The sequence below is a fragment of the Chlorocebus sabaeus genome, chromosome 11 (assembly GCF_047675955.1).
Source record: "Chlorocebus sabaeus isolate Y175 chromosome 11, mChlSab1.0.hap1, whole genome shotgun sequence".
Classification (NCBI taxonomy): Eukaryota; Metazoa; Chordata; class Mammalia; order Primates; family Cercopithecidae; genus Chlorocebus; species Chlorocebus sabaeus.
In genome coordinates this window covers 16388579-16414451 of record NC_132914.1, presented here as the reverse complement: position 1 = coordinate 16414451, position 25873 = coordinate 16388579, and the positions used below count along the sequence as shown (strand labels likewise).

At 41.1% G+C, this 25873-nt stretch overlaps 1 protein-coding gene across 2 annotated transcripts in view; it reads right to left on the bottom strand.

Annotated features, from left to right (window-relative positions):
• Nucleotides 1-14889: 14889 nt before the first annotated feature.
• PTPRO (protein tyrosine phosphatase receptor type O) overlaps nucleotides 14890-25873 on the bottom strand; it is a 271904-nt gene continuing 260920 nt past the window's right edge. For both annotated transcript variants that reach the window (XM_007967763.3, XM_007967764.3), the window contains 3 exons: nucleotides 23974-24109; nucleotides 18485-18605; nucleotides 14890-17454 (listed from right to left, as the gene is read on the bottom strand). In XM_007967763.3, coding sequence (XP_007965954.1) covers nucleotides 18501-18605; nucleotides 23974-24109 — 241 coding nt within the window. In that variant the 3' untranslated portion in view covers nucleotides 14890-17454; nucleotides 18485-18500. The remainder of the gene's footprint in view (nucleotides 17455-18484; nucleotides 18606-23973; nucleotides 24110-25873) is intronic.

Here is a 25873-nt window from a genome sequence, read left to right as displayed (position 1 = left end):
TTTCACAGAATTAGAAAAAAACTACTCTAAAATTCATATGGAACCAAAAAGAAATCTGAACACCAAAAGCAGCCTTAAGTAAAAAGGATTATATTATCTAACTTCAAACTATACTTCAAGCCTACAGTAATCAAAAACGCATGATACTGGTACAGAAGCAGACACATAGACCAATGAAGAATAATAGAGAACCCAGAAATAAAGTTGCCTACCTACAATTATCTTATCTTTGACAAAGTTTTCAAAAATAAACAGGGGGAAAAGGACTCCCTATTCAATAAATGGTGCTGGGATGACTGGCTAGCCATATCCAGAAGAATGAAACTAGACCCCTACCTATTACCACACACAAAAATTAACTCAAGATGGATTAAAGACTTAAAGGTAAAGCCTCAAGCTATAAAAATCCTAGAAAACCTAGGAAATACCCTCTTGACATTGGTCTTGGCAAAGAATTTATTGCTATTACAACAACAACAACAAAATGGACAAGTAGGACCTAATTAAACTAAAGAGCTTCTACACAGCAAACGAAACTATCAACAGAGTAGACAGACAACCTACAGAATGAGGGAAAATATTTGCAAACTATGCATCCAACAAAGGTCTAATATCCAGAATTTATAAGGAACTTAAGCAAATCAACAAGCGAAAAACAAATAAGCACTTTCAAAAGTAGGCAAAGGGCCAGGTATTGTGGCTCATGCCTGTAATCCCAGCACTTTGGGAGACTGAGGCGGGTGGATCACCTGAGGTCAGGAGTTCAAGACTAGCATGACCAACATGATTAAACCCTGTCTCTACTAAAATTACAAAATTAGCCAGGCATAGTGATGCATGCCTATAATCCCAGCTACTCAGGAGGATGAGGCAGGAGAATCTCTTGAACCCGGGAAGTGGAGGTTGCACTGAGCCGAGATCATGCCATTGCACTCCAGCCTGGGCAACAAGAGCAAAACTCCATCTCAGGAAAAAAAAAAAAAAAAGTAGGCAAAGAGCATGAACAGACACTTCTGGAAAGAAGATGTGTAAGCAGCCTGCAAGCATATGAAAAAATGCTCATCATCACTAATGATCAGAGGAATGCAGATCAAAATAACAATGAGAGACCATCTCACAGTCAGAATGGCTATTACTAAAAACTCAAAAAACAGATGGTGAAGCTATAGAGAAAAGGGAACACATACACATCACTGATGGGAATGTAAATTAGTTCAGCCACTGTGGAAAGCAGTTCGCAGATTTCTCAAAGAACCTAAAACAGAACTGTCATTTGACCTAGCAATTCCATTACTGGGTATATATCCAAAAGAAAACAAATTGGCCAGGCGCAGTGGCTCACGCCTGTAATCCGAGGACTTTGGGAGGCGGAGGTGGGCAGATCACCTGAGGCTGGGCGTTCGAGTTCAGCCTGACCAACATGGAGAAACCCCATCTCTACTAAAAATACAAAGTTAGCTGGGCGTGGCGGCGCATGCCTGTAATCCCAGCTACTCGGGAGGCTGAGAATCACTTGAACCCAGGAGGCGGAGGTTGTGGTGAGCTGAGACCACGCCATTGCACTCCAGCTTGGGCAATAAGAGCGGAAAACAAATCATTTTACCAAAAAGACATACACTTGCATATTCATAGTAGCACTATTCACTATAGCAAAGACATGGAATTAACTTCAGTGCCCATTAACAATAGATTGTATAAGGAAAATGTGGAAAATGTACACCGTGGAATACTACGCAGCCATAAAAAGAATGAAATCATGTTCTTTGCAGCAACATGATGGCACTGGAGGCCATTATCCTAAGTGAATTAATGCAGACATGGAAAAACAAATATTACATGTTCTCAGTCATAAGTTGGAGCTAAACACTGGGTACTCATGGACATAAAGATGGGAACAGTAGACACTGGGGACTCCAAAAACAGGGAGGGAGAGAGGTCGAGGCAAGGGTGAAAAAGCTACTTATGGGGTACTTTGCTACCAATGGGGTACTATCTGGGTGATGGGTGTGTTCACACCCCAAACCTCAACATCAACGTGATATACCTTTGTAACAAATCTGCACATGCACCCCCAAATCTAAAATAAAACTTGAAAAAAAAAAAAGACATATAGACCAATGAAATAGAATAGAGTCCAGAAATAAACCCTTGCCTCTATAGTCAAATGAGTTTTCACAGGGGTACCAAGACCAGTCAATGGGGGAGAAAACAGTCTTTTCAACAAACAGTGCTGGAAATACTAGGTATTCACATACAGAAGAATGAAGTCGGGGCCTTACCTAACAAAATTTAACTTGAATGGATCCGTGACCTAAATGTAAGACCTAAAACTATGAAACTCTTAGAAGAAAACATAGGGCAAGAGTTTGCAACATTGAATTTGGCAATTGTTTCTTGGATATTACACCAAAAACAGAGAAAATATAAGGAAAAAATAGAAAATAGGAGTTCATTAATTTTTTTTTAGTTGTGCATGAAAACACACTATCAGCAGAGCAAAAATGGCAGCCAACATATTGGGAGAAAATGCTTCCAAGTTGTATATCTGTTAAGGGACTAATATCCACAGTTACTGTTTAACGGGTATCGAGTTTCCATTTAACAAGATGAAAAGTGTTTTGGAGATGAACAGCAATGATATGACTGCATAACATTATGAATGTATTTAATACCACTGAATCATACATGTAAACATGTTAAAGATGGTGAATTCTGTGTGTATTTTACCATAATAGAAAAATTGAAAAAAAAATATCTCCTAATATCCTTGTTTATTCTATCATCTTTGTAGCTTCTAGCTTGATTTTAATTGATTTTGTTGCCTTCACTATAGGTCTCATTTCTCTGTATGACATATAATTTTTAATTTGATGTCAGACATTGGGAATTTTATCATATGTTGCACACTTTTTATCTTTATAAACTATTATTGAGATTTGTTTTGGGATACTATTAAGTTACTTGGAAATAGTTTGATCCTTTCTGATCTGGCTTTTAAGCTTTGTTAGGTTAAACCAAAGCAGTATTTATACAAGGGCTAATTTTATCCCACCATTAAGTCAAATCCCTTCTGAATATTCCACGTATTGTTCCGTGAATTATAATGTTTTTCATTTTGTCTGGTGGGAATGAGAACTATTTCTGGTCCTGTGTCAGGCTCTGGAAATTGTTCCTTCTAATCCTTTCAGGTGGTTCTTTTCTCAGTCTTGGGCAGTTTTCTCCTATATATGCCCTTATCAATACTAACTTGAAGAATCTATGAGGACCCTGTGAAGATCTTTGGAGCTCTCTCTTTGGATAGTTCTCTCCTCTCTGCCACTCTGTCCTGTGAACTTTAGTTCCCTTGTCCTTCTCACACTATCAACTTTGTCTTCCCAACTCAAGGGATCTGGAGTCCTCATGGGCTCCCTGCACTATAGCTTGGAAACAATCTTTTTGTTTTGTGTGTGTGTGTGTGTTTTTTTTTTCAGAGTCAGGGTCTCACTAGCCTTTAAACCTGGCTTCAAGTGATCCTCCTGCCTTGACCTCCCAAAGTGTTAAGATTTTAGGCGTGAGCCACTGCACCCAGCCAGAAACAATCTTTAGGCAGAAAGCTGGAACAATTGTAGGATTTCCTCATGCATTTTTAATCTTTCTGTAATCACTGGCATTCATCGTCTAGTGTTCAATATCTTGAAAGCTACCCTTTCATGTATTTTGTTTTCTTCAATTGTTTCAGACTGGAGGGTAAATCTAGTCCCTCTGACTTCACCTTGGCCAAAACTGGGAGCAGTTTCACCTTGCTTATTAAAGCATATTTTCACTGTATACAAATATAAAATTCTAGGTTACCATTTTTAACTCTCGCACTTTAAAAATGTCATTTCATTGATTTTGGGGTTTCATTGTTCCTGACGACATGACAGCCATCATTCGTGCTTTTCCCTGTGGCTTTTTCCAAGGTTCTTTTTGGTATCTTTCATTTTCAACAGCTTGATTATCAAGCTGATGTGGTTTTCTTGGTAGTTTGCCTATTCAGGATTCAATGAGTTTCTGGATGTATGAATCAATGCTTTCTCATCATTAGAAGGCATATTCCTCTGATATTTTTTCTCCTCTTTTTTTCTCTCCTAAGCTTCCCATTATATACATATATATTAGGCCATTTTATATCATTCCCCAAGATCCCTGAATCTCTGTTAATTTTTAAAATACATATGTTCCCTATTATTTAGATACTAAAATTTCTCTCAATATTCAGATTCACCAGCTCTTTTTTTAAAATCTGTGATCTTCTCTTTTCTATTGAGCCAATCAAGAAAATTTTTCATTTCAATTGTGTAAGTTCTAGAATTTACATTTAGTTGGTTTATATAACTTCCATTTCTCTGCCAAGACTATTTGTTTACTCATAAAATAATATATTTTCCCTTAATTATTTGAACACACTTTTATTTCCATAATGCACAAAGGCTATTTCACAATCTTCATCTGCTGAGTTTAACATTTGAGCCTTCTCATGCTCACTTTCTGTTCATTGCTTTCCCCGCTAACATTGGTCCTATTGTCCTGTTTCTTTGTGTGCGTCCTAAGTTTTTACTATATATTTGACATTGCAGATGGTATGTTTCAGATATCCTAGACTATGTTATCTTTCCTTGAGGAATGTTTGTTTTTGTTCTAGCAGGGAGTTCAATAGCAGCTGATCACTTTAGAATTGTATAGGCTTGGTTTTATGCTTTGTTAGAATGAATTATGGGAAGCAAAATGTTTTTTGCAAGAGCCTCTAACTTAGTGGGACTTGATCTAAAAACTCTCCTTTGCAAATCTTGTCAGGGCATAGTTCTAGGCTTTGTTTGTACCTGAGAAGACCAGTTTTTACTCTAGGCTCCTTAGTTTTAAGGTCCTTTTTGCATTTTGGATGAATGCCCAGGATATTTTTAATCTTAGCTGAATTTACACCCCAGGTTGTTAAAAGGTGCCAAACAAATCTCACTTTTGCTGAGCTGGACGGCTAATGCCCCTTGCACAACTACCCTGGTAGCTCTAGTCCACTCTCAGCCTTGTAGCAGTCACTGGTAGGCCTTGGGTGATGTTGCCTATGCTAAGGATGGGAGGTAGATTCACTTACAGCTTTCTGTGGCCACTCTGCACAAATCCCTACACCCTTGTGCCACTTCTGAGAAATTTCAGGCACTTCAGGTGAACTGAATTCTGGTCTTTGCCTCTTCAGTTCAGTGGGACTATCTTGCTCTGCTTGAATTTTAGCATGCTGCTCTGAGGTTGCAGAACTGTCCCCCGGTGGAGAGCTGGCAAGTTTTCCTTATCCCAGATATGACAATCTTGTACTGCTTATCAAAGGGGCCCAACAGATTTTATCTCTTTCCCTCTCCTTAATAGGCACTGGGTCATGGGAAGCTAATGTGGGAGTTCTTCTAATCACTTAAAACTCTTCTTTTCACACTTTTCTCTAAGAAAATGTATAGGAAATATGGGATTCACTTGTTTCCTAAAATTAACTTTACAGAGGTTGCACTAGGGGTTGGGTGGAGATCTCACCAGGTCTGAGTCTCCTCACTTTCTTCTCAATGCTTGCATAAGGAAGGTGGAACAACATTAGAAAATTGTAGACAGTCCATAAAGGAGTTTATATGAAGACTGGTTGTTTCTAAGTAGGAGACAATGTTCATTCAATAAACATTTAGCACGTGTTTACTTTTAGAATTGGATATTCAAGGAGAAACCTGGACAGGGTCTCTGCCATCAAGGAATAGACAATCTAAAGAACCATTGCACTTTGCCTTATTTATCCCTGAATCTAGTTTTACTGATTTCTTAGGACAAAATTACATCCTACAACTAGCAGCGCTGACTTCCCAGAGACTGTAATTTTGTGCTGTGACACTTAGTTTTTCCCAAAGGGCATGACCTTAACTTGGTAACTAGTATGAAAGATGTTCATAGGGTTTGACAAAGGGCCCTTAGGAACAGATTGGGAAAGGTAAGCATGTTGTCATTCTATAATACCAGCTTTCTCTTGCATAGTTATTAAAAAAACTAAAATAAAGCATAAAATACTTATAAAGCCATGGTGGCCGCAAGTGACCTCCAGAGAAAGGTTGCATTCTCAGCAGTTCTGGGTTCTATACAGGAATTTCAGTTTGTATGACATGTTTCTTTTTCCCCACCCATCCTCTCTCCATCATCTTGGTTCCCCAATCCCGTCTTTTCTCCTACATTTTAAAGACCTGCTCCCACATCATCTCACAGCCCCTTTGCTTGTCTCTTTGTTCCTTTCTATCCTCAGTTGAGGACAGAGAAAGAAGCCAGTGTTCTGAGAGCAGTTTTTCGGGAAATGCTCAGTTGTTTTTTGTTTTTGTTGTTTTTGTTTTGAGTGGGGGGCACGCTTAGCAGAAGAAATAGCTTCTAATACCCAAATGTTCAGATTTATCTCGTCACATTTGTGAAAGAAAGGTTAAAAAATGAAAAGTTAGTATAATTCTGATAAGACAGAATTACTAAGAACTACACAATTAAACGTGAAGCTGAATTGGAGGAGGGGGTGGCTATTACACGTTCCGAGAGAACTAAGGTCCCGAACATGGATTTCTGTATGAACTGGGTTGTCTTAACAGTTGAAATGCCTTCGAAAGAGCTTTGGGCACATCACCTTGAGCTTGGTGCTGGAAGGAGGTGGGCGATGAGCCAGGACTGCTGCGGGGCCCAGATGGTCCTGGTCCAGGCAGCTCTCACAGCTCTTTCCTTCCTGACTGTAGTCCCAGGCAGTTGGCCCAATTCCTGCTCCATTTCTGGGCTGCCTTGGGTGGGAAAGCCCTGCATATGGAATAGAATATAATTTCCCCATGTTCAATCATTCCTGTTTACTCCAAAAATGAAATGAAGGCCCTTTCAGCCCATGGAAAAATGGAATAAAGCACACATGCATGAACACACACACGCGTGCACACACGCACACACACGCACACACGCACACACACACACGCACACAAACTGGGGAGAAATTGAAATCTCTAGATCTTTCAGAGTCTGTCCTGTTTCATTGTTTCTTACTCTGAACTGGTATCGTATGCCAAGGCCTTCTGCTCTCCCGTCTATTCTAAGGAAAGGGAAACAGGAACTGAATTCATGTGTGCTGAGCACTTTCACATATATCCCACTTTATAAGAGAAGAAATTGAAACTCAGATTAGTTAAGTAGCTTGTAAAAGATTACAAAGCGGGCAACTAAATTTTGACTCAATTTCTTGGACTTCCATGTACCATGCAAACCTTTTATTCTCTCATGTATTATATAGGTCAGTGTATACAAAAATTTAAGCAGAAAAAGCACTTTTTTTAAAAAAAGAAATTGTATATAGTATGCCTCTATATAACACAGGTAAAATCGGCACTGAAGCTGCAGAGAGGAGCCTGGAGCTTTATTTGGAAATCTCTGGACCTTGGAAATCCAGGTCCCATGAAGGCCCTTGCAGGTGCACATGAAGGCAGACACTGGACACTGATTGTTCCAGGCAGCAGTTGAACCAGGAGATGTAATTGTCAGTTGCAAAGGTCATTTGTATCTATGGGGAATTTCAGATGACTGACCACCTCCTCAAAGCACTATTTTGTTTAGATAGAAAAATTACCTTTGGACATTCTCTCATAGGTCCACATTTATGCTTTGGTGTAGACGTTACATTAAAATATCAATAAATCAGGGCAAAAATTAGTGAATCTTAGTCTCAACCCTGCCCGTAATAGCCAGGCCCAAACTAGGAGTACATACACATTTGCTTCAAGTTAATCTGTGGTGTGGTTTATCCGGTAAGCACAATGACAGTGTCCTCTCCAGCTCTTAGGAGGCATATGGGAAAAGGATTGGTCTTTCACTAGTGAAGGCACCAAAACAGCAGAGCTATTGGAACACAGGTTAAAAGAGGCTAAGACAGGTGCCATGAACTGTTTCTAGCTCACAAAATACAGCTCTCGGGAGATCGCACCACTGAACTCCAGCCTGGGCGACAGAGCGAGACTCTGTCTCATACACACAGACAAAATACAGCTCTTCGCAAGGTAAGCAGGTCATGGGTGTTAATAGCCTGTGGCAACCTAGTATCTTGCAGTATATAAGTAAGGGCGCATTTTTTATTAGGAAAACAGCACAGGGAAGTTAGTTTATTGCCTCATCTCCAAAACCAATCTTATTATAGGATGGAATTTGAAAGTTTGGGTAATTTGTTTCATTTGCATTGCAGCAAATGGAAAAAAAAAATGAGAAAATGACTGTTGTGACATTATACCTTGGTGACAGTGCAGTGGATTTACAGAATGCAAATTAAAACCGATATCTGAAATTGCCTGGATGCTTCCAAATTCTTTTAGTATTTTTCCAACTGAGTTTTCCACCCCAATATGTGACATGTACGTGCAGACAAAACCTCTGCCTCTTTTTTTTTTTTTTTCGATACGGAGTTTTGCTCTGCCGCCCAGACTGGAGTGCAGTGGCGTGATCTCAGCTCACTGTAACCTCTGCCTCCTGGGTTCAAACAATTCTCCTGCCTCAGCCTCCCGAGTAGTTGGGACTGCAGGCGCGGGCCACCACGCCCAGCTAATTTTTTTAAACATATATTTTTAGTAGAGAGGGGGTTTCACCATATTGGCCAGGCTAGTCTGGGGTTGAACTCCTGACCTCAAGTAATCTGCCGGCCTTGGCATCCCAAAGTGCTGGGATTACAGGCATGGGCCACGGCGCCCGGCCAAACCTCTGCCTCTTACGGGAGCTGCTGACTCCAAGTGTGGCAGCACTTAACAGGTTGGGTTGTTACCGCTGCTCTGGGAGCTGACCTTGTGGGCGGGCGTGCTCATGATAAGGGCGCCTATGTGGGACTGAGGAATCAAAGGGGCACACTCATGCTGTAGATGTCTTGGTACCGAAAGGAGTAGGTGGGTTTGGTGACCTAAATGCACTGAGAGAGGGAGAGATTTGGAAATCTGAAGAATCATACTGCATTTATGCTATGCTGACTCTCCCAGGCTTTTGGCCAGTGCTTTACACAACCAGTTGTAAGTTTTACCACAACTCCAAAATGTAGATATTACTTGTTTATTGTGGGGACACTTAGGCTGAGAAATAGTAGGTGACTTCTCAAGGCCACACTGCTAGTGAGCATCAGAGCACAGAGTTCTGTGCCTCTACAGACTATACTTTCTCAATTATGCCACTGTGCACCCCCAGACCACCAGGCACCATGCCAAGGGCTTTACATTTAATCCTCAGCACAAGCCTGTGGAGGAGACTCTTATTATTGCCATTAACAAACAAGGAAACCAGTTCACAGAGGGAGTGAGTGGTGTTCACAAGCGGTGTCTGTTCACTCCAAGCATCTCTTCTTAACCTGACCCAGGTGTACGTACATATTAAGGTTTGTACACATTGACTGTCTTGTCTTAGAATTAGTCAGCTTTCTAGACATAGTTTTAGTGCAAGGGATTTGTGCAGATTATCTGTACAGCTGCAGACATCTTCATGGAATGTAAATTAGGTGCTGACATTGCTTTTCTGGGAAACCCGCTAGCATAGATTACATGCACTGGACATAAAACACACACATTGGTGATACATTTGCTGGTAGAGAATTGGAAAGTCAGGCCTGGGAAATCAGGACTCTTATCTGGAAAACTAGCTTCTGCTTTTGCATCACACGCCTATGACACAAGGTCATCCACATTTTACCTCTTTTATATTCCTCTTTTATACTCCAAGGTCTGTGACTGTGAGGGTAGGTGCCAGGGGAGGGGGTTCAGGTATCACCCTGGAAAAACCCAGTTGGCCTAGGCCAGACACCAGCTTCAGATGCTCTTACCAAGTCTGTTGAAGACTATCAGGATGGCCCTTAGAGACTGCGGGAGACTGACTTGCAAGAAGGTGGCAAGTAATGTACTAAACTATTCCTGGTATTGTTTTCAGATCCTTACACACGTTATCTTCTGATGCCCTATGCGATGGACTGAATTTGTCCCCCCAAAATTCGTACGTTGAAATCCTAACCCCTAATGTAATGATATTAGAAGGTGGGGCCTTTGGGAAGTAATTATATCATGAAGGTGAAAGCTTCATGAATGGGATCTGTGCTCTGATAAAAGGGACCCCAGAGAGCTCTCTTGCCTTGTGTCTGCCATGTGAGCATACAACAAGAAGGCAGCTGTCTGCTACTCAGAAGAGGGCTGTCACCAGGACCCACCATGCTGGCATCTTGATCTTGGACTTACTGCTTCCAGAACTGTAATAAATGCTTAAGTCACCTAGTTTATGGTGCTTTGTTACAACAGCCCTGACTAAGACTCCCTATGTGAAAGCTACCATCGCAATGTCATTTCATAGATTAGACGACTGAGTTATATGTAGTCAGGAGCAGAAACTTAGCTCAAGCCTCTCTTCATCCACAGTCCCTTATTCTAAGCCCTCTGCTCTGCTGCCCTGCTGGACCCTATCCTGTGCTGCTTCCCAAGTTCATTGGTTAAGGGACAATATGATCTAATTTGGTTTTGGACATGAAGGAACCTTTCTAAGACCATCCTGTTTTATATTTATAAAGGATTTAGTGATTACAGTTAACTTTTTCTAGTTTAAACTGCCCTTTGGTGTTCTTAGAACTGAACAAAAATACTTTGTGTCAGCTGGCTTTGAACTGTGACCATGGCCCTGGAACGCACCAGGACACACACAAAAAGCAAAGGACTGGGTTGCCCAGCATCGCTCCACATGCTAAGCCTCATGGGCTCCTGTATGTGTGAGCTTTTGTTGATGTGAAACCACTCTGGGGTATATTGTTAATAGGAATCCAGGAGTCTGATTCAGAGGCAGTGGCCTAGTGTAAGGGTAAGAAATTCTAGTGGGTGTCCTGAGTCATGGTCTTATGATGGGGTGTGAAAAGCAATGACAACCAAAAGATCAGGAGAGATCTAACTTGGAGGAAAACAACTTATCAAGAAGAATTCATATATTTCCATTAAAAATTTTATTTATTAAAGGAACCATTATTGCTCTGTGGCCTTTCCTGAACCCTTGTTTGGCGTTGTGGGTTTACTTTGCTCTGAACTGCTTCATCTTTAACTGTCTTCTGGGAATTTTACTGGGCAGTCGCACACCATTGCTCTGAAAACTTCCTGTTGTAACTTAGATGGAACGTCATTGTAAAGGTTATCCTTGTGCTGCCATATGAGTTAAGGGCAGGTTGATTGCTGTAACTGACAATCACCGAGCCTCAGTGACAACGCAATAGAAATCTATTTCTTGATCACATAATGGGCCAATGCTGCCAGATATGCCTTTCCCAAGTGGTGATTCAGGGACCCAGGGTCCTCCTACCTGTGGCACTGCCATCTGTGTTGCGGTAGAGGGGAGGGAAAGAGAGAAAGAGACATATACACACACACCCCGAAAGAGAAAGAGAGAGAGAGAGAGAGAGAGAGAGAGGAGAAAGACGTGGGTGGGGGAGGGTGGAATGGAAGGTTGCTCCTGCATAATTTTCTTTTCTTTCTTTCTTTGTTGTTTTGCTTTTTTTTTTTTTCTGTCGCCCAGGTTGGAGTGCGGTGGTGCAATCTTGTCTCACTGCAAGCTCTGCCTCCCAGGTTCATGCCATTCTCCTGCCTCAGCCTCCCAAGTAGCTGGGACTACAGGTGCCTGCCACCACACCTGGCTAATTTTTTTTTGTATTTTTAGTAGAGATGGGGTTTCACTGTGTTAGCTAGGATGGTCTCCATCTCCTGACTTTGTGATCTGCCCATCTTGGCCTCCCAAAGTGCTGGGATTACAGACGTGAACCACTGCGCCCGGCCACTCCTGGGTAATTTTCATGGTCCAGAGGCCCAGGAAGCACACCTTCCATTCGCCAGAACTCTGCAAAGGGTCTTGAAAAGTAGTCCTGATATACTCTGTTAGGTTTGCAGTAAGAGTAAATCCAGTGGATTCTGATGAGTGATACATGAGCTGGAGCTATTCGTGGATGTCTTAAGAGAAATGGTCCCTTTGGAAGGTGCCAAGAAGAACAGGTTCAGAAGGCAGGGTAGGAGGAGTGGTCACCCATATGGGCACAGGTTTAGAAGGCAGGGTGGGAGGACTGGTCATCCATATGGGTCCCAGTGACTGATGCACATGGGTGCTTCATGTTTGCTGAGTGAGCAATGAGTGTTCCTTTTTAGCATTGCTTAATGTGACCCTATAGTTATTAGTCCTTTAATATAGTAGTATAGTGTTTCCTGACCCTTCCAGAAAAAAAAAATCACCTGTCTTTCCCTTGGACCTACATCGGATGCTTTTTGTTTCTATCATGGTGTCTGTTACACTTTGTTGCCCTTATTTTTACTTCTGATTTCCCCTACTAGAATGTAAACTAGAAGCAAGAATCTCGTTGCATCCATCTTCATAGCCATACCCCCTTCTACGGTGCCTGGCATGAAAGGTTCAATAAATCAATGATTTTCTTAGAAGATTAGGGATTTACCATTTCTCAACTTGAATGCCTCCCCTCTGTATTAAACACATTACCTGGAGATGAAGCTATTAATTCCGTCCTACTGCACTTTCCCCATGCCAAGTAGGAACGAGAAACAGCATGAAGTCGTGAGGGAAAAGGTTTAGGGGTGGGCAGAGCTGGCTTGGAATCCTGCTTCTGCCACTTTCTAACCCTGTAGTTGTAATTTAACTACACTGCCTCTTCACCTTAATGTCTCTCAACTTCGTCACCTGGTAAATGAGTATTCTCACCTCCTAATGATGTTTTGAAGTTGAGGATAGGAACATAAAGGGATTAACACATTAGAAAGAAACTCCCATTGCTCCATGAGTCAGATATAAGTGCTGTCTCCTTTGCTGCCAAGTGAGAAGCCAGTCCGGTATTCAAAGCAGTCGCAGAACCGGTTTTTTTTTTTTTTTTCCTCCAAGATGGGGAAGTAGATTTGGGCTTCAAGCCCATGCCCATGGGGGGCACAGACTCATACATTCTTAATGTCAGTAAGGTCCTTGGATGTGTAAACAAAAGAAAAAAATGCTTTGTTCCCTTAGGAGCGATTCCTTCCTCTGAAAGTGTTCAGTAGAAAAGACTTAGCCATCCACCAGGAATATGGTTGAGGAGAGTCTTGTTATGAGTAGGAGGGCAGGACTAGTCTGATGATTCTTATCAAGCAAAAGCGATCATGTCAGGGTTTCTAGTGGCTTATGAGTAACAAAAACAATGAATATTTGTTGTTTCTGTTAGATAAGCCATCGGGGAAAATATTTAACATCATTAAATATGATGGCTGGTGGGTATGTACGGAAGATATATTGACGAAGTTGTGGAAGATACAAGTAAAAATGTTGAAAAAGACTTGACTAAGCCTTTCTTGAACCTTCCAACAACAGTATTAAAACTGATTAGATACCCTATTTTTAAAAGCCATCATATTTTTGCTTACCACAGGGCCTAGCATATTGCAAGTGGTCAAGAAATCTTAGATGGATGGATGGATGGATTGATTCCTCCAATATGATTAGATAAACACACATTTGTTGACTGAATGATTCAATAAATGACTTCCTTTACTCCAGATTTAATAGCCCCGTTTTCCTAGGTTTTGTTAACATAACCTGTTATTTTCCCACATTCCCGGTGGGTCTGGTGACCATATCTGGACAGCCTTCAGTCTGTTCATGTTCCTCCTCTAATGCAACTCCCAGAGCTAAACTTTATACTCCATCTCTAATCCAGTGACCCACCAGGAAAAGGCCTTGGGATAATCACCAGATAAAACTAAAAGCAAAAATCTTACTCTTCTGGAAGGCCAGGGGTCAGAGATGTCACAGCGGAAACTTCCTTCAAATGGTTCCAAATGAGGCTATGGAAAATCAGGGGCGGAAGTTTGCAGGTTTTGCAGGTTATATTTTGTTGCTTTACAACCCCTTTGGCCAAAGTGAATGTTATATTCAATGATGGGCATGGCTCTTGGACTTCATCCCTGTGCCAAGTATCAGACTAGAGATCTGTGAGCTAGGAAGCAAGCCAGCTATTTGAAGCACATTACATCAGACATTTCCTGAGGTGTAAAGGAAGGACTCCTTGCTAGAAAGCAGGGAGAATTTTGGCTCATAGAGATTGGACTCAGTAACTTTAACTCCTTGGCTAAGAGCCAATACTCTAGCAAGCAGCTATCAAGTGGCCTGCAAAAAATTCAAATCCAAAGCCCCTGATCTGCTTTGTCTGTTGACACCACAGCCTCCTTTGAGAGCTGTGTCACCTTTTTGGGAGTAGGAACAGTTTTTAGGAAAGGAGAGACATTATAAAATCTGACATTAAAAAAAAAAGTAGTAACTTTTCTAATTTTACATTTTGGAGACAACGTTGTCTTTACAGTGGGAAATTGTAGACCCTGAATTAAAATGCTTTTCCAAAAAATGCTGTCATCCATCCCTCTTTTCAAGTTAGATAAAATCATCATATGAAGTAATGGATATCATGGTGTCAACTATTACATTTATTAATTAGATCCTAATGGTAGTTTCTCAATTAACTTCATAAATTATCTTTTGCAGTCAAGGAATTTGATCTCAATAGCACTCAAGGCCTGGCATGGTGGCTCAGACCTGTAATTCCAGCACTTTGGGAGGCCGAGGTGGGTGGGTCATCTGAGGTCAGGAGTTTGAGACCAGCCGGGCCAACATGGTGAAACCCCGTTTCTACTAAAAATACAAAAAATTAGCTGGGCGTTGTGGTGCACACCTGTAATCTCAGCTACTCAGGAGGCTGAGGCAGAAGAATCACTTGAACCCGGGAGGTGGAGGCTGCAGTGAGCCAAGATCACGCCATTGTGCCATTACACCCCAGCCTGGGCAACAGAGAGAGACTCTGTCTCAAAAAGAAAAAATAGCACTCAAAGCGAAATCTTTTGTAATGCTCAAGTTTTTAGATCTTTTTGTGTGCCATACAGGCTATTATGAACGCATGCGCTGACAGCCCTGTGTTCTTTTGGAACAAAGCACTACTCAAATGAATTTTAAAAACCCTAATAAATAATGCAGAGGCTCTGGAACTCTCCCTCCTGAATGCTTAAAGTTGGGTCCTAGTGTGGAAACAGAGCTGGTTAGAGTAGCTTTATGGAACATACACGACAGAAGACGACACAAAGCACCTTTGGGTCAATTATCATATCCGATACTTCTTATACCTGTTTCTAGATATGGAGCTATGATTAGGTCATTCTTCAGTTTATTAACTGAGACCCAGGAGAGATAATTCCAAAGTCAGTATCGGGATTAATCAAGCATTTTGATAGACTGATGCCTTTTCCATCATAAGCTCTACAAAGTGAGGAGCAACAGTGGTCCAGTGAACAGTGTGACCTTCCTGTAGTTTTGACTATGAGCCTTCAGTCTAAACTGGATACTTCCTCTTTCCTTTTGGGAAAATTGATTGGGCACTATTCGATCCCTACCTTGACGGGGTGCTCAAGAAAAACATAAAATATTTATGAAGTGCTTTGTTTCATAGGAAGCAATGTTCCAGGCTGCAAGACTTCTGTACGCTCTGAGCTGCAGTGTTGGAAATGTATTTCAGCTTACCATACATTGTATCAGCTCTTCCAAGGTTGCACATTTCACTCCTGACTGTCCATGTGTGAAAATCTAAGAATGTCACACATCCCTTTGCCACCTTTCATTAACCATGTTTGTTCCTGAGAGTGGTGCGATATGTTATTAAAATGTCCAAAAAGGGAAATAAAGGAGTGGGGGGTGAGAAGAAGAGGAGGAGGTGGGAGCAGGAAGGTGAGTAGGAACTGACAATCCCTGAGGAGCCCAAGCTGTTAACCTGCAGGGTATGGGCATCCTCTGCCATTCACCCTGCAAGGTGAAACTGAGACTCACTGGCCAGATCTTGCAAGAAACTCTGCCAAGGTCTGCCATGGCCAAGCCTTCTCAGTGACGAGAGACGGTGGGGTGCAGAGCTGTTCATCTGGCATCCTTCACCATCACTGAGGTCACTGATAAAATATTAAGCTGATCTTCTATCTGTGGCTTCATGAAGATGATCAGGGATGGAGGGAAGCCAGGGGAAGGGGCAGTGTCAGGTGCATGAAGAGGAGCAGAGCCTTCTGGAAGCACACACATGGAGGCTCACAACAGCCACAGTGGCCACGGGGAAGCAGCCAGTTTGTGTTTACTTTCAACTCAAAGTGTTTTCTGTTGTATATCCATGTCATCACCTCTTATTTATCAGGAAGTGACACAAAGTAACAGGTTTCACAATGCCATCAATGTCATTTTGACAGCATTCATGTCACAATACACAATCATGTACTGTAATTATACAAAATCCAAAGAATAAAATGTTACTAGTTACACTCGTTAAAATGAAACTGACAACCAAAAGAACAACAAAAAAGAGAAATCTCTGTCAGAATCCACAGAGACATTTGACAATATTACCAAAAAAAATGGAGTCAAATAATTGTCCCAGCATGCTGCAGTTCATTGCCATAACTTCATAAATTCCCAGCTCTTTGGGGGAAAGAAAGTGCATTTTCACAGCCTATATAGTTCTTAAAGAAATAGCTCTCACATGTATGCAGGTCAACAGAACAAGGAATGCAAAGTCTAGGCACCAAGATTGCTCAGACAGCAACGGAGTTTAGAGTCCGACTTGACACTCTTCTGAACCAGATGTGGTTTCTCGAGAAAGAACCTGGACAGTAACATTAGTCCAAAAGGGCCAAGGAAGAAACACCAACTGTTAATAAGGAAGAAAACCATCAAGAACTAGAACAGTTAAGACAAGTTTTTTTCTACTCTACTTTGAAGTTGAATTATAGCTTTTCATATTTGGAATAGGAAAAGATTACACAGTTGATCTGTGGGTAGAACCCCTTTCTTCCATGTCCAACCTCCCCATTCCAGATCCAGTAATGTTGGAGTACAGATAGTGCTGGCTCAATGTCCTTGAAGCAGAATGACCATTTCTTCTTGTGTGGCCATGCCTCCTTTGAATAATGAGGTATAATCTGATGCTAACAATGCCTGTTCCTTCCTGGGTAATGGGGCTGATGAATGGTGTAGGCAGAAAACAATTCAACTTTCTGATAAGAATCACACACATACAAAAACTATTGCACTTAAAAACAAACACTTAAAAATAAAAAACTCAGCCCAACCAGCAAAGGGCCAACGAAACTCTTCGGAAGTGCTGTACTTCCTGCCCTTTGGAGAGCATCTTGACCTTCTTGGTGTTCTATTGAATTTGGTCCATTATTAAATGTTCCGAAGTGAAAGAGTCCAAAAAGACACTGTAGGCTCTTTAAGGCTAAGTCTTCCCGGTGCTTCTGTGAGATAAATTATCTCCTTGGCCACATATTACAAAGCAGGGCCTCTTTTTAGAATAATGACTATCAGGCCCCCTAAAACAATCTGGAAGCAAGGGAGGATGGGTGCACATCATGTCCTCTCCTGTGAATGAGACAGAGAAAGACAGTAAGCAGCCTCGTGTCACGGCAACCTTCTCCTGCTCCACCACTGCTCTCACTATGCTCAGTCTCACAACCCATGCAGATGTGGGTTGATCTGTGTATCTTTCTCTGTGTGCTGCCACCTTTCTGTGGGTCTGAATGTCTTTCCCTCTCCCAGCAAATTTGTTTCTCTCTTTCTTTATGTTTTATCCTTCCTGTTCCATTGTGTGTTCTGTCTCTCTTGATGGATGTACAGGTGCAGCACTAATCCTATCCTGCTGCCCACTGGTCCATATGCTTCCCAGACTTTCATGATTCTCCCATCATGCACCACTGTCCTCTCCCTACCCTGTCATTGGCTCCTCTGCCCCCAGTATAGTCAGACACTCTACAGCCTGTTTACTGAACTAAATGGGCAGATTACTGTTACCTCAGCCAAGATTACTTACACCTCCAAAATCTGATCTCCTAGTCAAAATTGGAGTACAAGGCATCGAACATGTTACAAGTGCCTTCACGAAGCTCAAGTAAGGGCTCACATAATAGGAGAGATCAAGGCATTTTCAGACTCTGCTATCCTGAGACTCTATTGTCACTGCTGTTTTTGGTTTTAGGAGTGTCCAATCCAGCTCATGTCTTTTTGGTAACCCCTTATACAGCCCTTGTAATCAATAAAATATTTGCACAAGATATTTAGATAGATTTGGATGGTAGTATCCTGACATTACAGTCACAGATCCAGTAACAGAATAATTTAGGGTTCTGAGTAGAGGGAATGGAGGTGAAGTCATCATGAGGTGCAGAAACTCCTGTTTATTGCTAACACCAACCAAGCCGCATTGAAACTCAGAGATCTGCTACAGTACTTGTTTCTCCCTGTGACCACCCATGTGTGGCCAGGAGCTGGGAAGCAATACTCATGTGAAGTCAGAGTCAATACAAATGGCTACTGCTGTCTTTTGTCCCATCCATCACGTCCCCCTCTAATAGTTCTAAGACCGAGCACTTGTGGTGAGCTCTTCTCCACTTACTGCTCCGGATTCTGAACTAGGACTTGCTGACATTCTCGTATATGACATCACTGATGCAGAACTGCTGCTTCTTCTTCATCCACATCAGTTGCACACACTGATGGATAAAAATGTACTGCTCCTGGAACAAAAGACAAAAACAGGTTTCAGAGCAGATATGTGCAAAGACATAATATTTTATACTATGACAGTTTTAATGATCAAGATCTGGTGTTAAAGGAAACCATTTTCATTATTTACAGAGATACAGTTTTGTAACTAAAAAATCCAAGAGAATCAACTGTAAAAGTATTCTGATTAATAATAGAGCTTAGAACATCATGGTTTTTTTTAAAAAAGTGGAATTTTTTCCCCTAACTTTATTGCAGTATAATAAAAATTGTATATATTTAAGGTGTACAATGTGATGATTTGATATACATATATATTATGAAATGATTACCACAATCAAGCTAGTTAACACATTCATCACCCCAGATTATATATATGTGTTTATATGTGTGTGTGTGTATATATATGTGTATATATATTTGTGTGTGTGTGTGCACGTGTGTGGTGAGAACACTTAAGATCTACTTTCCTAGCAAATTTCAAGTAAACAATATGGTATTATGAACTATGTTCACCATGCTGTACATTAGATCATTATTAATGTTAAAGGACATGAATATTCAATCAAATTACGGGGCTATTTTGAAAAAAAAAAAAAAGGATATCCCCTTATCATACAACAAAGTAAATTCCAGGTAATTTAATAAATTGTCATTAAAAATATAGGGGAAAATATTGGTTAATTTCTGATTACTTTAGGAAAGGAATTTTTAAAATTAAGAGCAGTAGAATAAATTACAAATAAAAATCTCAATCTACTGTATATTTTAAAAAGTTAAAAAGAATAAAACATAGGGTAAACCAGAAACTGGGAGAGAAAAATATTTTCTAGAATTATGACAGAATATTGATACCTTAATTTTTGTGATAAAGTCATCTAAATCAGTAACATACAAATAGACAAATAAGTAAAGGACATCAGCCACTAGGCCAAATATTCCCTGGAATTTAGAAACTATGTATTTTTATTCCTAATGCCTAGCACTTAGCTTGTGCTTATTAAATGATTTTTGAAGTAAACCGAGGAAATATTTAAATATGCCAAAAATAGTCAAGTAATAAAAAGTAAATTGAAATCATTATTTTCTATGTATGTAGTGGACAAAGGTAAAAGGAAAAGAATAATATTTAATGATGACAAGTTTGTTGAGGCAGTCCGTTTTACCTATTATTTGTGGAGGCAGAATTAATAAAGTGCTAATAATGGTGTGGACACAGATAATAGTAAAAAGTGGGAAATAATCCAATTTAATGTTCTATAAAAAGGAGATTGGTTTAAGTATGCAATAGTGTGTCTATAATGAAACATTAGTCTGTCCTTAAAATGAGATTTATAGAGTTTTAGGTAATTTTTGTTACTATACAGGCTACATAGTAAAATCCTAAATGAGAAACTAGAATGTAAATAGAATGTAAAGTAATACATATATACACATACATATACATATATACATATAATATGAGCACAATCATATAAAAGTTATACTTGAATGAAAGCCAAGATAAAATCACCAAAATTTTCTTTCTGCCAAGAAGGAAGGGTAATTTCATAGTGTTCCTCCTTTTTCTTTGTTTCCCAGAGTTTCTCTATAAGTAATACCACTAGAAATAACATTTAAATAAGACCCAGTCAAGATATCCATAGGATTTTAAGAAGCCTCCTGTGTAACAACTTCATACAAAAAATAAAATTAATATTTCAAACATCCCTGGGTTGATAACCTGTGTTTTTCAACACGGTTTGGAGAAAACGTATTCCCTTTTGTGGTGATGGTATCGGTGGCTGAGCTACCACTTGTGGTCATCACACATGGACACCTAATCCATTGTTTCTGGTGTTATGTCAACACAGGGAATAGATAAGACCAGAGATTGCCTGGACTTTCAATCTGCATCTACTTAGTGGCTACATTTTGTATCAAAACAAAAAACAACCAAACAAAAAGACCACAAGGAAAGTAAATAAAGACTTGGAGAGACTTGTCCTTGAAAGTCCCTGAGAAATCCAAACTGCAGACCAGGAGGAGAGGCTGCTCAAAGCAAAGCCCCAGCTGACCTCCAGGAAGGGTATTAGAGGAAAACCAAACAAAATATTTGGTAAAAATAGAAGAGAGGAGAACATCATTCATAAGTGACACTTCACAGTTTCAAAGCACTTATCTAGGTTATATTGTTTCCCATCATGTCTACTTTACAAAAATGAGTGAAAGCTATCATTCGTGTTTTACAGAAGAGAAATGGGAGCCTTGAGAGGTGACACGACTTGTGCAGCAGTAAAGTGGAGACTCGGGCCTCCCCCCAGGGTCTGGCATTCTTTCTAAATACGCCTCTATTTGTGTGAAGAAGCCCATGGAGTGTGTCTGGTCAGGTGAGGAAGAGAAAGAGGGCAGGTCACAGTGCAGTCCAGGCAGCATGTTGCAATGACCCTGATATATGCACCTGGAGATATGGCTCATCCTATGAGCTGCTTCTGCAATTTTTTGGGTGAGGTAGAGTGGTGGAATCAAGGCAATGTAGAGAAGGCTGGAAAATTAGATGCCAGTGATGGGAGGAAATATGGTCTACGTGGGTTGATTATACACATATAAACAAAGCTCAACTGGAGAATCATTTCATTCTCTTCAAAATTATTAGTGTCAAAGGAGTACTCTAGGAGGATACATGTGAAAAGAATAAGCTTTTTTTACTTTGTTCTTTCCTTGTTAACTTTTGTGACCTGGCAGCAGAATTTGAATGTGAATGGGCTAAAGGAGAATCTTAGGCAGATCAATCTGTATTCAAAATACAGGATGAACCATGGTGAGCAGAGGAACAGGGAAAAAATAAAAGTAAATGAACAAGATGTTCTAGACATAAGTTAAAAGAAAGAAAAAAAACAGACACAGATAAATAACTGGAACTGGAAAGCATCCACCACGAGGTCCTGAGGGAATCAAGGGTCAAGCAAGAAAAGTTGGAAAAAGTAAGCAACCCAGGGGACCTCTGCCCCCTTTGCTGACTTTGAACTCCCCACGAGAGTTCAGGGAAGGGACACTGTACTTTATTTTTTATTTAATTATTTAATAATTAATTTTAATTATTTATTTTTTGTTTTTTTTTTTTTGAGACAGAGTCTCACTCTGTCACCAGACTGGAGTGCAGTGGTGTGATCTCGGCTCACTGCAAGCTCTGCCTCCTGGGTTCAAGCGATTCTCCTGCCTCAGCTTCCCGAGTAGCTGGGACTACAGGCGGGTGCCACCATGCCCGGCTAATTTTTGTATTTTTAGTAGAGACAGGTTTCACTATGTTGGCCAGGATGGGGATACTGTACTTTAAAAAGGCTGTGTCCGTGGAGATATCAACCTAAAATGCTGCCATAAACAAATGAAACAACCAAAATTTAGGGTAAAACATTTAGGAAGAAAAGAAAACGTTTTCTTGGCTTTGTGGGAAGTGACATGGTGGCTGCTTAATTACCACCCAAAGAGAGATAATGGCCCTGAAAATGGGACGGAGGATCTGTCATGTGAAAGAGATCTAAGAATCTGTAGTTGGGAAAAGTAAAAAGCAAACAGGCCATAATTAAAAATCTATGCAGTTTTTTTGTTTGTTTGTTTGTTTTTTGAGATGGAGTCTCGCTCTGTCTCCCAGGCTGGAGTGCAGTGGCACCGTATTAGCTCACTGCAACCTCTGTCTCCTGTGTTCAAGCAATTCTCCTGCCTCAGCCTCCCGAGTAGCTGGGATTACAGGCGCCCGGCTAATTTTTTTATAGTTTTAGTAGAGACAGGGTTTCACCATGTTGGCCAGGCTGGTCTCGAACTCCTGACCTTGGGTGATCCACCCTCCTCGGCCTCCCTGTAGCGTTGGGATTACAGGGGTGAGCCACCGTGCCCGGCCCCAAAATCTATTAAATTTTAAAAGGTATGAATTAAGTAAATTGGGAAGACAATTCATCAAATACAAAATACTTAAAATAAGGTGTGGCTCTTTGAAGCTTGGAGATTCGTATACATAAGGTGGAGTTTTAATCACATATCAGGGTGCAAATTTATGGAATTAAAAGCTAAAAACATGGAGTGATTAATAAAGCACTGTTTACTCAACAGATAGTGGACTCCTCTGGGAAACCAGACATTTTAAACTTATGATTAAAAAGTGATGTTGATGTCCCCACCACACTAAATTACCAGGCAGCATGACTGAAACCAAGAAAGTCAGGAAACCAATTGTACTTGCTTCCTAATTATCAATGAGAGGTCTGAATATTAACGAGGCTAACTCTTTCCCAAGTGGTATGACCCTGCTGTAGCTCAGAAATGGACACACTGAAACAGGCTTGCGAAAAGTTGGTGAGCTAAGACCGGGGAGGTAGGAGGAAAGAAAAGCAAAGGCAGTGGGAAAGCAGAAACAGAGCGGAGACGGCCGCCATTACTCTGGGCTTTTGAAGTGATGCTGACATCTAGTGGTGCTGGGTAGGAAAAGCATGAGGAAGATCAAAGCATTTTTAAAATATCCTGATACAGGTCAGGTCAGGTTGTGTTCTACCCAAGTGTTCCACCCACACACACTCTTTGAGAAAAAGGATTGTTGTAAGACTGAGGCTAAGAAGTCGCGAGTATGGCTGGGTGATGAGGCTTATGAAGAAGCTATTGTACTTGGGTTTTTCCGCCCACAGAGGTACACACCCACGGCTGCTCTGAGACAGGCGGTGCTGTCTGCCAGCGTTGCCTTGGGTTGCCACCTCAGACTAAGTGCATCCTCAGGCTTTCAGCGAGGGAGGACTTGGGAGAAGAGGAGGAAGACGGAGCACATAACACTGTTGGATATTTCAGGGGATGCTTCCATGTTGTTAAAATAACAAATCTTCATCACTGAGATGAAAGGAACTGGCAATGCTGGTAGGTTGGGGACTGGGAATCTTTAAAATCATAAAAGGGACAGAAAGCTCAAATCCAACTTCTAATCATCATGAAAAGTGAATTTGGGATAGAGTCACATGGAGGATAAACTAATGACAAATGTATTGAATCAAATCCAACATTTCAAATATAAATCAAATTGCACCAGTTCTACAGTTTCTATTTGGTGGCATTTACCCAGGATGGCTGTTATCTGCAATTGACTCTGAGTCTGTACAAAGAGGTTTTACTCTTAGGAATCTACCCATGCACTCTGAATTATGATGCCAATAAAAGTGTAATCACTATACACCAAATGGTTTTCTGGAGGCTAGTGTCTATTTCTTTTATGCCTCAAAGCGGTTTGAACATATACAATAAGAAAATGGGAAAGACAGATACAAAGAAATTTGAGAGAATTGTTTTCAAGCATACCATTGAATAATGGTAAGTTTTTCTGTCCAGGGAAATTTTAAAAATACATTTAGATTATGTTCCTACCTCTGTCTGTACCATAGACATCCGGTATGACCTCATTTCTGACACCAGCCCTAAGATGTCGACAAACTCATGATCCCGAATATGCTGCAAGAGCCTGTCCAGGGCAATGAATGTTCCCGTCCGTCCCACTCCAGCACTGCAAAAGAATGTTCCGATGGCACATTATTCAGATGGTCCTTCTTTTTTTTCTCTTTTTTCTTTTTTGAGATGGAATCTTGCTCTGTTGCCCAGGCTGGAGGGCAATGGCGTGATCTCGGCTCACTGCAACCTCCGCCTCTTGGGTTCAAGTGATTCTCCTGCCTCAGCCTCCCGAGTAGCTAGGAATACAGGCATGCGCCACCATGCCTGGCTAAGTTTTGCATTTTTAGTAGAGATGGAGTTTTGCCATGTTAGCCAGGCTGGTCTCGAACTCCTGACCTCAGGTGATCCTCCCACCGTGGCCTCCCAAAGTGCTGGAATTAGAGATGTGAGCCACCGCGGCCGGCCCAGATGGTGCTACTTTACTGTTGAAATAAAATTGATGATTTCTAAAAAACTACAAATAGTACCCTTGTGGAAAAAAGAAGTTTAAGCTCCTGACAATATTTTCCACTTAACTGATTTTTAAGTATGCAGTTGTGGTTGGTGTTCCTTCTGATGTCACATTTCTGACTATCATGGCTACTTTCCTGAGAGAGATTTGCACTGCATTGGCCACACCCTTTTTCGGGGTCTCTGCTTCTGGAGAAAAGTAGGGATTCCACGTTGAGTACTCCCGGGAGCTGATTTCTGCATTCGGAGAGCTGATACACATAAACAATACCCTGTCTTTTGAACACCATCAGAGTTAAGCCCTCAGACCAGCTCAAAAGTCCAGTTGAGATGTCCATACTCTAACTCTAGCTCTGGGACCACAGAGATTTGTGTATCTTCAACCCTAAGTTCAGTTCACCACCCCACACCTGTCTTACAGCACGCCTGCCCTTTTAGTGGGTCCTGAGTCTGCTTCCATCTCACAGGGACCTTTGAAATAGTTACCTTAGAATCACATGAAAAATGTGGACCCAGTCTCAGCCAGTCCCCCAATCCCAGTGCTCAGGGCACAGGTGGAAGTGGACGGACATGTGCCGGCCAACTGCCCTTCACAGTCCCTAGTTCTATGTGTTGAAGTCAGCCCTTTTTTCCCTCCAATCCTCAGCAAAGAGCCAAATGGCTCTAAGCTTTGAATTCCTGTGAAATGATGGGAAAAGAGAAAGTTCAAGCCAATTATATGGAGTTTGCTAGAAAAATCCCACTCTATAAACCTTGAGTTTAAGGTTGCTTTTTCTACTAGACAACTCTTCCCTCCCAGGATTTCTCAGATAAAATGATCTGCCACTGAGTAAGTGCCTGTAAAGTCATATCCAGAACTGCACTTACTATCTTCCATGAAAGGAATCCCTGAGTTTGACCCCAGAGTTGAACAGCTTCATTTTCTGCTCTTGAAAAAAACCATTTTGAGAACAGATAATCTTATCTGCTAAAGCACATCCTTTAACCTGTGAATGCCTACAGTGGATTGACAGCAACGATATCTGCCCTAAACAGAAACTTAGTAGCTTATGAAGCATTTTCCTTTCCAGGGAGACGCACACTCCACACACACACACATGAATGCACACACATACATCTTCATTCTAGCCATTCTAATTCACAAGGGCCAAGGCAGTAGGTCTGGGATTGTAGATTTATTTGCTTTGCTTAGGTTGGCATGGCTGCCAATGCTTCCCTTCACATCTTCATCCCACTGCCACCTGTCACATGCCATTGGAGCATGTTTATGTCCCCTATTCTTTTGAGGTTGCATAAGGATTTTACAGCAGTATTGTATCACAGAGATAGATTTTTGATGGAGCTCTGTTCGTATAGTAGGAAGAACGAA